Source organism: Diadema setosum, chromosome 11 (assembly GCF_964275005.1).
Source record: "Diadema setosum chromosome 11, eeDiaSeto1, whole genome shotgun sequence".
Lineage (NCBI taxonomy): Eukaryota > Metazoa > Echinodermata > Echinoidea > Diadematoida > Diadematidae > Diadema > Diadema setosum.
In genome coordinates, this window is record NC_092695.1 from 20,998 (window position 1) to 37,224 (window position 16,227).

Below are 16,227 nucleotides of genomic sequence, written 5' to 3' on the forward strand. Positions count from 1 at the left end.
CTTAGGCCCTACCCACTTACTGTGTCGGGGTGTGTGTGTGTGTGTGTGTGTGTGTATGTGTGTGGCTGTGCATGAAAAATCTTATCCTAATTTGCTGAATATGGATTTTTTAATTCTCAAAATACAGTATTTTAACAACATAATTCGTGATAACGTTGAAGTAGGTTTTGTCCTTCGGAGACATAAGGCTGTGCATTCCAACAATACAATGTACCGTTACTCTGTAATTATTTTGTTTTCTGGTATTTCTAATGAATGCTGCTGTAATTATCATGTTGTGATAAAATATGTTTTATTATTTGTAATGTTATCTGTCATCTGTTTTTATGAAAGTGTTCATAAACCTCAACTAATAAACATAATTGTCTTAGAAATGGTGCAGTTATACTTTTGAAGGTATTCCAAATCACTGGTAAGTGACAGTGTTGTAATCAGGGGGCGGGGTCCCGTTTGATGCTGTGTCGGGAGTAGCCTCGACACCACGGTCACCTTCGTAAGATTTGTCGCTGGTAATAGTGACTCCGGTAGACGGCGCATATTTGGCTGTGTCCATCTGTGAAGCGAATGGCCCACTATAGCCATTGGGCAGAGCACCACCACGGCCGGAAGAGAAGGGTAGGTAACCAGCCTTAATACGATCTTCATTGAGAGCAGGCCCCCAATCCCACGAAGGCTTGAGGAGGAAGAGGAAACGCTGTAATCGAAAAGAGAGAGAGAGAGAGAGAGAAATGAATTCTACTGCTATATAAATCAAATGAACTTATCCAAACAATAAAAGTGAGAATGTCAGCAAGAGATCCTTAGAAGACACGAAGGGGGTGGGGGGGGGGGGGGGCAGGTAACAGTAACCGGGAAGTGTTAACGTCAGTTTTTATGTTAAATTTTCATTGAGAAACCTTAAAGGCTATTTGTCTTGTGTTACAATGTTTGAGCCCCAAATCGTATCTGAATAGATTGCTCGTTCAAGGTTTGCCTATAATTCTAGAATGAACTAGGCTGCTTCACCGTCTCTATAAGTAACTATATCGGATATGAAAATTTGCTTGCTGCCGTCCCATTAATATGATTGGTAGCCTGGCATCCTGGTAGTTGTGATTTTCAAAGTGAAGCCAACTAATTGACTAACGTCATCTGTATTAGGGTTAGATTTTGGGTAAGGGTCAGGATTAGGTTCAGGATCAGGATGAAGGTTAAGGTCATAACAGGGGAATGGGTCTGGGATAATTGTCCCATGGAGCTCCATGATTGTCCTGTGCTAATGACATTTGGAAGGGCCGAACAGAAAAGAAGGGGGTGGGCTGCAGCACCCCTCCCTCCTTGACTCTCTCTTACAAAAATCCTCCGATACCAGAAATAAAAATGATAATAAAATACATCAAAATTCACGACTTTCCTGGGATTATGCCCCGACAGATTTCCCGTAGAAGGGGGTAGGGTGGAGATAATTCTTTCACCCGGTTACGAGTACTACCCTTGCCACCACCCCCCCCCCCACACACACACACACACATACACACACACACTCACCACAAAAGTTTCGATTTTGTGCATTTATTCACGATTGGCAAATGCATTGAGTCATTATACTTGGAGCAATTCGAATTACAGCGCAGGGAGTGAAGTGTGATTCCTCTACCTTCTCCTACTGTCATTTCTTTCTGTCCTTGATAGTACGTGACCGTTCATATATTTTTTCACACTTTGATAAAGTACATTGATTTTGACCACTTACCCAGCTTGAGCTTTAGCTTTCTCCCCATATATACAATATACATTATATGTATATATATATATATATATATAATATATATATATATATATATATGGGGAGAAAGCTATGTATGTGTATATATATACATATATATATATATATATATATATATATATATATATATTCTACATGTACATACATACATACACATCATGACTAACTGATAGAAATCTGTGACCGGAAAAAAAAATAGTTAAAATCTACTGAAAATTGACTTTCACATTTAGCCTTTGTTAGAGAACTTTCCCTAAGCTTTTCCCCCATAATGTACATAATATAACAATTTACGTATCTACACTGTAATCTGTGCCACAACCAAAAAGATCCATCGACTATGCATAGTGTTAGAAAAATGATTTCTGATGGCGACAATTTTTTCATTCAGTGATGTGAAATTACGCTAATCTAAGATAGGATTATTACAATACTCATGACGCATTGACGATAAATTGCACGTATTCAATGTATCGCATATCTCCTCTAATAATAATTCGTCACAAGAGTATGGATAGCTTTTGTTTACTCTTTGCAGCCGTCTACTAACTAAATGATATGACACATCACGAATCATTTTGTAGAGATAAATGCATCAGAGACCTCGGGTAATATGTTACAATTTAACATTTAAAACGGAATACAGTGGGATGCAATCATACTCGTGAAGTTCCGTATTGTGGTATTGCGTATTACCGTCTTGAAGGAGCCCGTGGCCTTGAACACCATGGCGTAGGTGGCGTATACCGGTATGACGAGGAAGGAGGCAAAAGCCATCAACCAGCCTATGGCTTGGGCCCAATCAGGGAACACGTAGGACCCGTAATACGCAGGTACGTAGAACACAAAGCTCATGATCACAATTGACTATATGAATGGAAAAGAAAAAAAAATAGACCACACAGCCAGAGGCAGTACCTTAGTATTGAATTGAACAAAATACATTGTATATAACGATTGGGCAACGTAGAATACAATGCTCATGACCACGATCGACCATGAAGAGAGAAGAAAAATTAGAACACAAAGCTGGATGTAGTAACTTAGAATTAAAGTGAACAGAACACCAAGGATAAAATAAAGGCTTTTAGATCCTAGAGGTAATACACTAAAAACTCCAGGTTGCCGCTTTCACCACAAAGACGTAGTAACTTGATCAATGAAGCTAAAATAGCTATCCCCTCGCTGTATCGAAACCGATGGTATCCACAGCCAACACAATGATCACGTGATTGCAAGCAGATAAGGAATCACATTACCACCACATTCACAAGAGATTTGCCTATTAAACGTTTCGCAGACACAGTTTATTATAGTGTTTTAAGAAAGCAACATGTAATCTAGTTTATTAACTGACTGTTTAAATTCATCAATATGTTATTAATTATGATGATCAATGTCTGTGCGTTTGCTTGATAGTTCTATTCTCTTACGTCTACCATATTTTTTTTTATTAGGTAGGATGCTCTTTCTGTCTAAATTACGGTCAACATATTTCTAGTTTTTAGTGATGCATGGTTTAAACAAGAACTGATTACGTTGCTTTATCTCCAAGTCATGTCATTGAAACCGGGCATTCTCTCTTCAAACGTATAGAGCTGCGCCGTAGGGAATCACTATTATGTAAAATGTGAAGGGTTCATTTCATTGCTACCTTCCTCAAACGAGCAAGTTTGAAAACACTAACCAGCATAGCCAACGGCGAAACACAGGCCCAGCATATTGGGAAGTATATGAAGACGTCGTAACCAATCATGGCATTTATGTCTTTTATGAAACGTCGAATGCCTGCAGCAAAATAAAAAAGTGAAATGAAAAAAAAAGGACACAAGGAACACATTACAAAAGAACAGTCTAATCATGTTGTTAACGCAGCTTATGATAAACGGTCGGGTCGCGATAGAATTGTCATCAATGATACCATTTTTTAGCAGAATTATTCAAAGTATCATAGGCCTACTCCTCCATCTTATTAAGATTTTCTTTTGTTTTCATCTTGTAGAGCTATAAGCGAGATGACCAGAATGTCTAAACAGAGTTTTACTATTGTTAATCTTTATCCTTGTATTTATTTCTCTATGTCTCTCATTTTTTTTTCATTTCATCTCGTCATATTAACCCACTTTCCTCCCCTTCTATCCTCTCTCTGTTAATCATTGTTTTTGTTTCTTTACGTTAATCTATCATCTTCTTTTCTAATTCTGTTATGTTACGTTTTATTCTCTCTTTTATTTCTCTTTGTATATTTCGATCGGTTTTCATCCTGTGATATGGATTCTCTTTGAAGCCACCATACAGCTTTTCTGGGCCCAATTTTGATCCAGCGAGCCGTGACCCGAACCGACTCTTTTAGCATCAGCCATAAATGTTTGGTGTGGGCTTTAAAAATGGCGCTCTAAAAATGTCTACTATCATTATTATTATTTACAAAATATATACCATCAATAATACTAGTATTTATTACAGCAATTATAATAATGATAATAACACGATAGTAATTACTTCACGAAGTAAAAAAAAAAAAGTGCAAATCGTATAGAGCAAAAAAAAAAATAGAAAAAGAAGTCAATGTGGCATAGTGAACCTATTACTTCATATCTGTATTAGTTTGCCTCCAATCAGCTTTGTACAGCCCAATATACAAGGTTTTCATGCACACAAAATTCGAATAAATGAATGAACGTCAGTAATCTCTTCCCAAATATCCGGTTAAGTAACTGGAAGAACACAAGAGGCTGACATCACTGGTTTAATTCATATTTAACCTTCTTGTGCGAGAGTATTAACGTTTAGTGCATGTATACGTGTACTTTAATTCAATATCTCGTGTCATTTCTTTTCCTTCAAAACGATATCTTTAATGTGTATGAGCACTAAGAACGAAGGTGGTTTTTAAACCATCATGTCGAGCAATGTCGAGACAGTGCTGTTAACAAACAAAAAGTTGACTAAAAGCCTCCAGAAATTGAAAAAAAATGTCGATGTATGGAAGTCACCACCTAACAATTCCTGACAAATCAAACATTATTGGTATAACCTAATTGGAAGGTATTTAAAGAGCATCATACTTCCAGTAATACTTCCAGTAATGCAGAAAAATATAGATCTTGTTCATTGTTCATCTTACCGTAGACGTAGGTGATCACCAGTGAGTAACAGGATGAGATGACAAACAGTGAGAAGTAGGCGGAGTACCAGTCAATCAATGTAAATACGTAAAGGCCACCCTGACCAAAAAAAAAAAACAAACAAACAAACATACATATATATTGGATTGTCAATATTAACAAATTACATCATCCTCGTCTAGGAATTTTCGAGTCGAGAGTAAAGGAGAAAGTGAATAATAGGAGCATATCAAATTGATTTGAATACAGCGTAAAAGTAAAATGGATAATGAATTCAGAAGAAACTTAATTTATGAAACTTATGAGAAAGAGGGTTTGATTTGGTCTTAGATACTATTTTGAGGAGAATGTGGAGAAACATATCATACAGTTCCCTCTATTGGTAAAGGATGAACAAGAAAGCTGGTAGTGGTTATGCGTGATGAGAACAATACGATTGAGCATGACTTTACACAGGCTGGTAAATGAAATTTATGCTACTATACTATTACAGAGCTTTTCTGCAGTGTTAATTTGATCCTCGGTGATATGCCACCCTAACAAAATGCTATTAGAAATACAGAAGTATTACAGGCACAGTGACTTCTCAAAAGGCAATTTCACGCATGTTTAAGTTGGCGTATACGTGTGTGAACAATGTAGGGCATATCGTAGGTATATACAACTGTTTATCAAACTAATGGAATGGTAAAATTTTCGTCCATATCTGACCTAAGTAAGTTCAAGAATTTTGTTTTATTACATATGTTAACGAAACAATACGAGGACAAACTGCAAAGGCTTTGGAGGACATGATAATACCACCACCTCCCAACTCTATAAGATTTCCTGTTATTTTGACATGATGTCTATATAAGATGAGTTGTACCCTTCGCATCAAAATTGTGAAGTCTTCGTTGAACCGACCTCGCAGTAACGACCTTCGGATAAGGGTAGAAGGGTTTAGAGTTGCCAAATAAATGGAAAACACATCAGAGCTTTATGAACAAAAGGGTGCAAGTTCCTGACATTACTGTCTCAATTTGCTTATATGATTACGACCAACACCATTTTGGGTGTTTCATGTTGCTGTTCTCACTGGCATGCTTAGAACCATGTCTACAATTGCTAGTAAAAAGAGCAACAAGGTTTCTTCCAGACGAGTTTCGTGGATATTGTAGAACACATGACAGTTTCAGGTGGGTTTTTTTGAAGGAACAAAAAAAAAATCTCAGACTGATACCGATGATATGGCAACAATGATATTCGCAATAAACAAATCAGCATTTGCTATTATCATATTCCACGCTCTTCATCCTCTTTTTGTTTTCAAACAATCGCTATAATCTCGCCGTACCATAAACAGACACTGAACGGATTAGGAAGACTCTTGTAATTTCTTCAGTTCTAACGACTTTCTGGAATATGATAACATACCTGCATGATCAAAGGCAGACCTGTGATAAAGAGTACTGCACAGACGCCAAGAGTTACAGCCCACTTCCATTTCTTTCTCATGGCTGGCGAAAGTTCATCGCTGATGGCTGTGATTACAGCTTCGGACATAGCGAACTACAAATCAAAGCATAGAATTTTAAGGAAACATTCTGAATTTCAGAACAGTAATGCGAACGATATAATATTCTCCTTTATTTTTTAATGCTAGTGTACAAAATATACTTATGCCAATTTAAGGTGCTTTTCATATTGTATTTGAAAACAAAAAATCGAATTTGTTGATAGTGAATTAGTCTTGAAAACTTTTCACAAAAATGTTTCGTTGATAACTAAAACCACTCGATGTCTTGGCATTAAGCGAGGTTAATTCTCATCAAGACGGTAAGCAACAGGTAGCTACCGTCTCATCATGTAATACAATTAGGATTTGGTACGTACCTGACTGTCCAGACCAAGCGTGAGGAGCATGAAGAAGAAGAGGAAGGACCAGAGTTGCGGCAGAGGAAGACGAGAGAGAGCCTCAGGGTAGACTTTAAATGCCAAGCCAGGTCCTACACGAGGTCAATCAAGTTGAAAACGTTAAAGAACAACCGATACAAACAGTGTGCTCCCATGTGAACAAAAAATAATCTTTCTGTGATGCAAAGTGGTTCCAGTGTTTCTTTTCTGTGTATACGATGTACCTTGAAAGACCTTCCCAATAATCCTCTTCCTTTGGTCTCTTTCCTCGTATCTGAACTGCATATCTTGCTCTAGACGTTTCTTCTTTTCGTCTTTTCTACTCAGTTTTCTTCCTTTATCTAGTACTTTCCTTGATTTTAAGTATCTTTGTGTTATTTAATTTCTTTTACCCTCTTTATGCTGTAATAGATCTGAAAGGTAACTTACCAGAGTCAACCACGTCTTCAACTTCAAGTCCGCTGTCATATGCCATGAACCCCAGCACAGAAAAGATCACAAAGCCAGCAAAAATGCTCGTCCCGCAGTTGATGCAAGATACCATGATGGCGTCCCTAGAGGTAGTGTAAGAACGTTTTGGAACTTCAGCTTGCATCTCAATTCACACTTTAACAAAACAATACGCACGGCGCATATTGTCAGAGCTCCCTCATTCCATTCACTGGCAGAAGAACCAACAAAAGCGTATATGCAAATTGATGTACGCAGCATGGTATGTACGCATCGTGTGCCAGTATATTGGGTTGGAGTTTTGTTTTTGTTTTTGTTTTGTTTTTGTTTTTGTTTTGTTTTTGTTTTTTGTTTTTTTTACTAAACGCGTTGAGCCCCATTTCTGAAAATAGGAATAAATAAGTCCATCATTAGATAGCAAAGTAAATCCCAATCAAAGTCTATCATCAAATGAAACAGAGTAAAACCTTTCCAATAATACGTCTTTTGTTGCATAACAAGAATTAATCTTGAAATTATTCAAATTAATGAAATTATTGCGTCGAGTTGCTTATAGGGTAATTAACGTCGATGTTGGACAATATGTCAATCAGTTGAGATTCTTGAAGTTGTGATTAAAACTATTCCATATGTTCTTAATATTTTCTTTTTTAAGCGAGTTTAATTGCAAATTAACTTGAACGGACTGAAGATAACTCATCATGTGATAGGAATATGTTCATAATATCACATTTAAAATCGCAGGTGCATCATTTAATCAGCCTTTCATAGTGGTGACTCTCTTTCATACAGCGAAGTTAACGCCCAAACTCCGACTCCAGTTTAAACGACTTAGTGTTGGCTAGGTGTCTTGAGATCTTTAGTCAATTACAAAATATAGCAGATTGTGCTTAGACTGTACATGCCCTGAATACCATCTTTTTTTTTTCCATAGGTTTCACTTTTTTCAAATGAAAATGAGCATGATGAGGAAAAAAATCACGTTTCCAGTATATATCAGTACATATAGGCCTATACATACCAATAAAAAAGTTACTGTTATAGTCGAAAGCTACATTAAAGGCTAGCAAATCTATCCTGATTGTTGCTGTTATTGCATTTGTCAAAATTATTGAGTTATAAATCAGCTATTGCTATCAAATTGATATGCCTGTAACTGTTGCTCAAAAAATAGTTACAATGATAGTTATTCAAATCTTTGATCACAACTTTGCCAAATCTGACTAAATGAATGAAATAGTAATGGCAAAGTCAATACTTCATCATGTCACTATGTCAATATTGATAATTTCTACAAACCTGTAGCAATTATTTTTAAACTTGTTGTAGCTCGCAAAGGTGATGAGACTGCCGAAAGAAAGACCGAGGGAGTAGAAGATTTGGTTGGCAGCATCCTTCCATGGCTGTTCAGGAAAGAAGATGAGATATGCAAATACCGTATTATTCTATCAACATTTTGACATACCAGCAAACGATAAAAGGCAACTTAACGTGCTTGTCTCTTACGTCACCCTGTTAAACATATTGGTGCCTTATCACAGAACTAATGGAAAAGGTCTGGAGTCTTATAATTACTGCAACTGAACTGAAGGTTCGGAGTTAGATGCATGCATAGGAATCAAGGATATAGACAAGCGGGATATTAAACACAGAGAACTAGGAGAGAGGGTATCATTTTATAAAATCACTCGATATGTACGAATCTAGCAATATATGTTTCATTTTATTTTCTTACTTTTTGTTTCAATGTCATTGCAGTAGAAGTATCCCGACCAGTTTACTTTGCGATTGGTCGCCACATTACTACAATAATTATGCACTGGACCATGTGTATATGACCAGCTTCCTCACTCTTTCTGTAGAAGCTTTTATTTTTATTATTATTATTAAAGTGAGATGATTTCTTTGTCCCCGGAAAGCTATGAATGTGTAATGATATCAAAGTGCAAAAATCCGTAATTGGTTATTGCTACTGTCCGCCGTGATTAAAGGTAGCTGTAAACGTATAACATTTTTTTTTACTTGGTATTGTTACAGGTTCTATACTGACTCTATGCCTGAAGGCCTAATAGGGAGGTTCATACCCTACCGCAGCGGTGATAATAAAGGCAATGTGTTTGTCGACATGACTGTAATCTTTGAGATTTTCAACGAAAAGTATGAAACACACAGAAACATGAATACAACATACCTCTGGACTCAAGAGTTTCTCAAATTTAGGAGTGATGTAAAAGGCCACGCCCTTGCCAGCTCCGGGTAGTGTTACTCCTCGGATTAGCAGAATTAAGAGAACCAAGTAAGGAAAAGTCGCAGTAAAATAGACCACCTGTTCGGGAGAAAAAATCAAACGGATGGGAGTTAACAAATATTCTAATCTACTGGTGTGTAGAGTAATTTTGTCTGGGTCTGCGAGCATAAGCACATTTCGTGTATTTGTGAGTGCAAACGATGGACTTCAATGTAGTTATCATACCCGTCGTTTGGGGATGGGAATGGATTAATCAGCTAGCATTCCTATTACGCTGTACATGATCTTTTGACCGGATGCGGTAGTGAGGTGTTCTGGCAAAGTAACACCAAATTACGTCTATTTCTTGTAATATACCAACATTTTGGCCTCGGGAATAGCATGGTTCACATATGCCTGTTCTCTTATGTTTTTGATCCTTTTTCCTCTTAATTTGTCTTTCTCTTCTTTTGCTACCCTGGAATATGTCCTGAAGGTTAGCTTGTGACAAGCTGTTTTCCTTTCCTTGAAAGTGTTGAAGGTCTTAAAGTGGTATACGATTCTTGTTTGGTGGTGAGACAGTACTTCGTGTTCGTCGCATGATCGAGGTAGGCCTACATATAAGATTCCGAAAATTATTGTTCTGCAGCAACTCATGTCATATTTAGTATCTTTTATTTCAAGGGACAGCGTACAGTCACAGTTAAAAATAAGACGATTTAGCCGTGCCAGAGAGCACCATGCCATACAGAGTGTACCATGGTGGCGTGCACGATGTGACAAGTTTTAAGGAGCGTTCAATCCCATTTCTGACAAAACTTAATGCCCGAAAGGTATCTCAGAGGCACGTTTGTTTATTCGAACAAAGCCTTATAAAAGCACATTGGAAATTTAAAATAAATAATGAATATCAGAATACACTATGTGGAATTTCCTTTACATTTACATTTATTTTGCAATATAATGATATGAAAATATTTAGTCGATTAAGTCAAAAGAAATCAATTACATGTAAGCACTAGTGGTTACCTGTGGAAAAGAATTCTCCTCGGTTTTTCAAATAGTTAAAGGACAAGTACACCTTCAAAGACATGTGGATTAAGTGAATGCAGCAATATAAGTAGAACTCATCAGTGACAGTTTGAGGAAAATCGGACAATCCGTTGAAAAGTTATGTATTTTTAAATTTTGTGCTCAGTCACTAGTGGATGAGAAGACTACTACAGCTTCTGATGTCACATGAGTAAAACGATATAAAGAAAATGTAAAGAAAATTCAACATATTTTCAGGCACTTTTCTCGCAAAATTAAAAAAAAAACATTTGACTTGAAAAAAAAATGCATGTTGATTGAGTGAATGCAGCAATATTGTCAGAATACATCAATGAAAGTTTAAGAAATATTAGACAATCTGTTCAAAAATTATGAATTTTTGAAGTTTTGGTGACAAGACCGCTGGATGAGATCATAACATCGCATTATTATGCAATACGACATATTGAGACATAAGACATAAAGAAATGTCAACTGATATATACTTTTCTAGAGTAATGAAATCTAATTACATTTCAGAAAGCAGGGGGAATAATGTTACCCTTGGCATATGTCAGTAACAAGTCCAGGGAATGTGTACTTGTTCACATGAAATGACACGTCTTTTCCAGGCTTTTGTCTTACAAGTGCTCGTGTTAAAAAAACAAAAAAAAAAGAAATGAAGAATGGAATGTTCCGCATTGTTCTTATGCAAATATTTAGAGGCTGTATTTGTGAAAGCGGTATAAGACAAAACTAAAGAAAACTATGCAACGAAATTTGAATTGAAATCTGACAGGAGACTACGGTGGCATAAGGTACATCATAAACTGTCTCGGGGCAACCAAATCTTTTTCTGTCTGTCATGTCTGTAAGGCCTTCATGTAATGTTCCCCGTTTATTATTTCAATCAACTGAGCATGTGGAAATGTTCAGAAGACAAAAGAAAATGATTTTTTACTTCCGCCGTTCCCCTCAACCTCATGACCCTCTGATTATCCATGGGCACCCCATAGAGCAGGTACATGATTACAAATACTTGGGGACAAAGATTGATGATAAACTGAAATGGAATGTTAACACACAGGTCATAGCAGGGAAAGCAAACCAGAGGATGTACTTCTTAAGGAAGTTAAAGGACTTTCGAGTAGACAATACTATACTTGTACTTTTCTATCGTAGCTTGATACAAAGTATTGTGACCTTTAACCTAGTCTGCTTTTGTGGTAATTTATCCAAGAAAAATTTGAAAAAAAACTGGAAAGAGTAAGGAAGGTTGCTCAACGAATCACTCACACAGACTTACTTACGGTTACTGAACTGTATGAGAAGCAAGTTTGGTCCAAGCTTCAAAGAATCATGCATGATTCCTCACATCCCCTTAATCATCTTTTTAAGTATAACCGGTCAGGCATTCGTTTGACTGTTCCTAAAACAGTACGTTCTAGATTCAGGCAGTCTTTTGTTCCGAATGCCATTCACATCTTCAATGGTTCTGTTAAACGGTAAGGATATTATGTGTCTCTGCACGTACCCTGGTCCTCCTTGCTAATTCTTCTTTCTATCAGTACATCTTTTCCTGACTTCTCTTACCCTACTCTATAAATTCTATTATTCTTGGGTACTTGTGTGATTCTGGCTCCTTAGTTTTCCTTGTTATTCTTTTTTCCAGGCTGGTGATATTGTTAACTGCATGGTCAAATGATTTGTACCTGTTTGATTGATTGTTTGTGGAACCACTGATGAGGTGCACTGGTTCTCGTTCAATATTCTGTTTTGTTAATTCCAATAGCCTATCTGTTTTGATAGATTTGAATTTGAATCCGGAAAGTTTGTTATGATATTTATGTTGTATAGCACAAATCGGCCGTGATAAGGCAAAGGAACGTAGCTCAAAATTTGGGCATTTTGAGTTATGAGCATATGGCTCCTAAATAAAATGCGCTCTTTTTAATGGTGAAAGTCTCAATTCTCAAATGTTTACCATTTCAGAGATAAAAAGCGTATCTTACACACCTTTTTCACAAATTTGCCGTTTCCAGCTAGGCAAAACAACGTAACCTGAGATACGTATAGAAATGACAAAGAAAGCATTTTCGCTGTTACGGCAAATGAACGTATCTTTACATACACTGTTTTTTCATGGTGGTTTCTCAAGAAAAAAGAAGGAAATTGCGACGCCAAAAGAACGTATGTCATCATACAGCGCTTTGCTGTGTAAAATCAGGGCCATGCGCGCTACAGTCAGCACGGCAAAACAACGTATCAACATCGTGGCCATCACAACACACGCTGCACTGCATAACTCTATGTGTAAGACCTACGGCTACGTGCTGCAGATCCATTTCAGCCGGCCGCGGCAGTGAGTGTATTGTAGTGCCGCCGCTGCTGCCGCGCCGCTTTCTCGCTTGCGACAACAGCTTAAGCAGAGTTACACCGACTGGTTGACTGGCAGGCAAGCTTTGCTGCAGTGTGAACCATGAAGTCAATGCCCATTGTTCTGTTTTGCAGTCATGGAATGGATATTCTCCTGACCAGCTAATGCTACCACAAAGAAAATCAGCGGTAACACCGGTAAGTTTTATGGTTTTTTTGTCAGGTCTAAGTTTGATCTAGCCCGACCAGACGCCGTGCGAAGTACGGCGATTGGGCTGTACAGACTGGACGACAGTACGCTTTGCTAGTAGGGTCCAGTACCTTCGATAATAGTTTTCACTAAGATTTAAGAACTCGATGAGTAAAAAAAAAAAAATAAACAAAAAACACAGCAAGCTATGAAAATAAAGAGCAAACTTAGAGCTATGAGTATGACAGCCTTTCCTTTCGGTGGGCTTGCCAAAACGTGGCTCATTGGTGTGGTTGTGGTTGTGGTTCTACTAATGTAATAATGACTATGTAAATGCTGGATACTTGTAGTAGTACTACTACTAGTGGTCTAGTAGAAGTAGTGACTCTCAAAAGAAATCTACCTATGCGCAAATACATTGAGTGGACCCTAATATTATACTGTTATGATCATCGACTTGACGTCTTCTACCTCAAATTCAGTTTTCGTCTAAAAGTCTAAAAAAGTAACAGCTTTATAGTAAACAGTAGTTTCGACTTCAAGCTAATGACAATAAAGCTTGATACTGATGAATTCCATTTAGTCTTCAGTGGCAACATGAATTGATGGAAGACGATATGTTCTAATAATGACATTAACATCATTACTTTAGCAAGAAAAGTAAGGACAACAAAATTTGTTGTCAGTACTTGTGTTTAACCAAAGATGTAGCCAAACATTATTTAACAATGTTTGGGCTACATCTTTGGTTAAACACAAGTACTGAAGTAGTCTTAGATCTTGTTTGTTATTTCTTGAAAGAATGAAGAATGTGATTGTGGTGTTTTCATACATACAGGAATTTATCCACTTAAAATAAGCCTAAAAAAATAAAGTCATATTAAATCGTACTCTGTACCTGCTAACTATGGAAGCCTGATTTTTCTTTTTTTTCTTTTGTATTCTTGGTGCAATTTTAGTCAGCTGTACATATTCTTTAAAACATTTATTTTTTTTTTTCATTTCGATACAAAAAAAAAATGCATTGTAGCCATGGTAGATCCTGTACAATGTTGAGGGCAAAAGCTCATGGAATTCAAATATCTATTCTTAAGTTACGTGGTTTTAAATACTATGGAAAGTTCAAATATTCAGACCCAATCGTCTACTTTAGATGATATTAACATTCGTGTTGAAATACATATTTGCATGTCTCTCTTTTCAGTGTCCACACCAACCGCCAGCCTAGACCAGCACAGAAAAGGAATGCAGTGTATCAAGTACAATAAAAGGTACAAGTTGAATAATCACCTATTAATTCATACAACAAAAGTAGAAGAAGGGGGAAGAAATGAATCCCACCTTTGTCATTAGCACTGGCGACACAAGCCGGCATTTGGAAAAATCATAAAAGAAAAAAATAAAAGAAGGCAAAATCCATGATGATGACTCTCTGATAATTTGAGAATACCACATTTCACAGTTCATTCCTTAGCAATGAAAAAAAAGTAATATGAAATGAAAACTCACGAAATAGTCACCATTCTCTCTTAAAAATAAACACACAGCTTTGTATATCCTCAAGGGGTATTTGTATGATGTTGAATAATATATATTGTGAGTGTATTTCGATATTAAATACTCATTCTCATTTCCTTTGCCTTTTTTTTTTTGGAGGGGAAGGGGGTCTGTGAGAGAGGATTTGTTACACACAACCATGTCTAATGAAGAATTTAATCACATGATATAACTAACGCAGAGTTGAAATTCACTGTCTTTTACGGAAAGAGTGCCTTATTTTGTGTTAATTATTCTCTTCCATTTCTTTTACATTTTCCTGCAGTGGTCTACCGAGCAGTTCGAAAGCAGAGAAAAGAACAACTATACAGATTTCAGAACAGCTGTGCACGATGGAGATGGAGATGGAGTGGATTGTGCACTAGATCAGTCAACTCTAGAAGAAAAATAATAACACTCGGATTGTTTATATAGGATCAGGTAAATCTTTCACAGTTACATTAAGAACTCGCAAAACTCAACTGTGAAGTGTTAATGACTATTCTCGCGTTATGAAGGCACAAGAAAGATTTTTTTTTATATTGATATGAAACTAAAGGTTCTATTTCAAAAAAAAAATATGATGAGGGCTTATTGCCCTTTGAAATGATGACTATCAACTTTAGGTAAAACTATCACTTGTTCATATCAAATATTGTTGTAAATGCTTGCCCTCAAAATCAGTATCATGTCGATTGAAACATGTCAACTTATTTCAGAAAACCAGGGAAATAGTAACCTTATTTCCTGCAAAATTTTCATATCTTATTTTGAGCCTAATTCCTCCGGGAGCTCTCAGACAACGCAGATGTAAATTGCAGCACAGCAAATCGCTGTTGTGATGAGACGTTTATTGAAATGTGTTTAAAGTGAATACTGTTGCAAATTTTCCCTTCGTTTAAGCTGCCTAATAATTGTTCTTTACCCAAGTATTTACTTCTTACTACACTTGATCTTCAACAACAGTAAGGATTAAAAATGTTATGTGTGCTATTTACAATTTGTAATTTGTAGATGTTCTGATCTTCCAAGGTAAAAATTGATGCGAAGGTCTGATATGGTAATAGTATAACTAATCTCCAGAAAAAAAAAACCCAACAACAATTATGTTCTGTTGAAAATTTTGTTCCCAGGGTTTTGTTCAACTGTGGTACGTATGTAAGCTTATAACTTTACTCGGGAAGTAAAAGACATTTTTTTTTTCTATTTCTAATTAACCATCATGATAATGTTTAGTTACTGCTGATTTGCTTTCAATGTGATAAAAGCATAATGGCATACCAAACTCTCAAATTTTAAGAAGAAAGCGTAGATATCTATGTCATATTTTTAGAACTTGCAAATAATCGAATGATTTTTGTAATGCTGTTATCTTTGAGAAACAGATGTACACACATTTTTCCCTGTAAACCTTTCAGAAGATGTAAATCAGTCTCTGCATCTACATTTCTGTCATGTCTTTCTCAAAGTTATTCTACTGAGAGAATGTTTGCAACTCTGACAAGTCTGAGGTGTGTGTGTGTGTGTGTGTGTGTGTGTGTGTTTTGTGTGTTTTTGTACTTGCTTGGTTGTGTGTGTGCGTGTGTGTGTGTGTGTGGTCAAGTTACACCTAAAAACATTAAAACCT

The 16,227-nt window shown here is 36.6% G+C and overlaps 1 protein-coding gene across 1 annotated transcript in view; it reads right to left on the minus strand.

Moving 5' to 3' along the window:
• Positions 1–349: 349 nt before the first annotated feature.
• Positions 350–16,227, minus strand: part of LOC140234893 (sodium- and chloride-dependent glycine transporter 1-like) — a 38,697-nt gene continuing 22,819 nt past the window's right edge. The window contains exons 6-14 of the mRNA XM_072314934.1: positions 9,431–9,565; positions 8,539–8,642; positions 7,219–7,343; positions 6,769–6,881; positions 6,310–6,444; positions 4,893–4,992; positions 3,453–3,553; positions 2,462–2,632; positions 350–694 (exon numbers count right to left, since the gene is read on the minus strand). Of these exons, the coding sequence (XP_072171035.1) occupies positions 407–694; positions 2,462–2,632; positions 3,453–3,553; positions 4,893–4,992; positions 6,310–6,444; positions 6,769–6,881; positions 7,219–7,343; positions 8,539–8,642; positions 9,431–9,565 (1,272 nt within the window). The 3' untranslated portion in view covers positions 350–406. The remainder of the gene's footprint in view (positions 695–2,461; positions 2,633–3,452; positions 3,554–4,892; positions 4,993–6,309; positions 6,445–6,768; positions 6,882–7,218; positions 7,344–8,538; positions 8,643–9,430; positions 9,566–16,227) is intronic.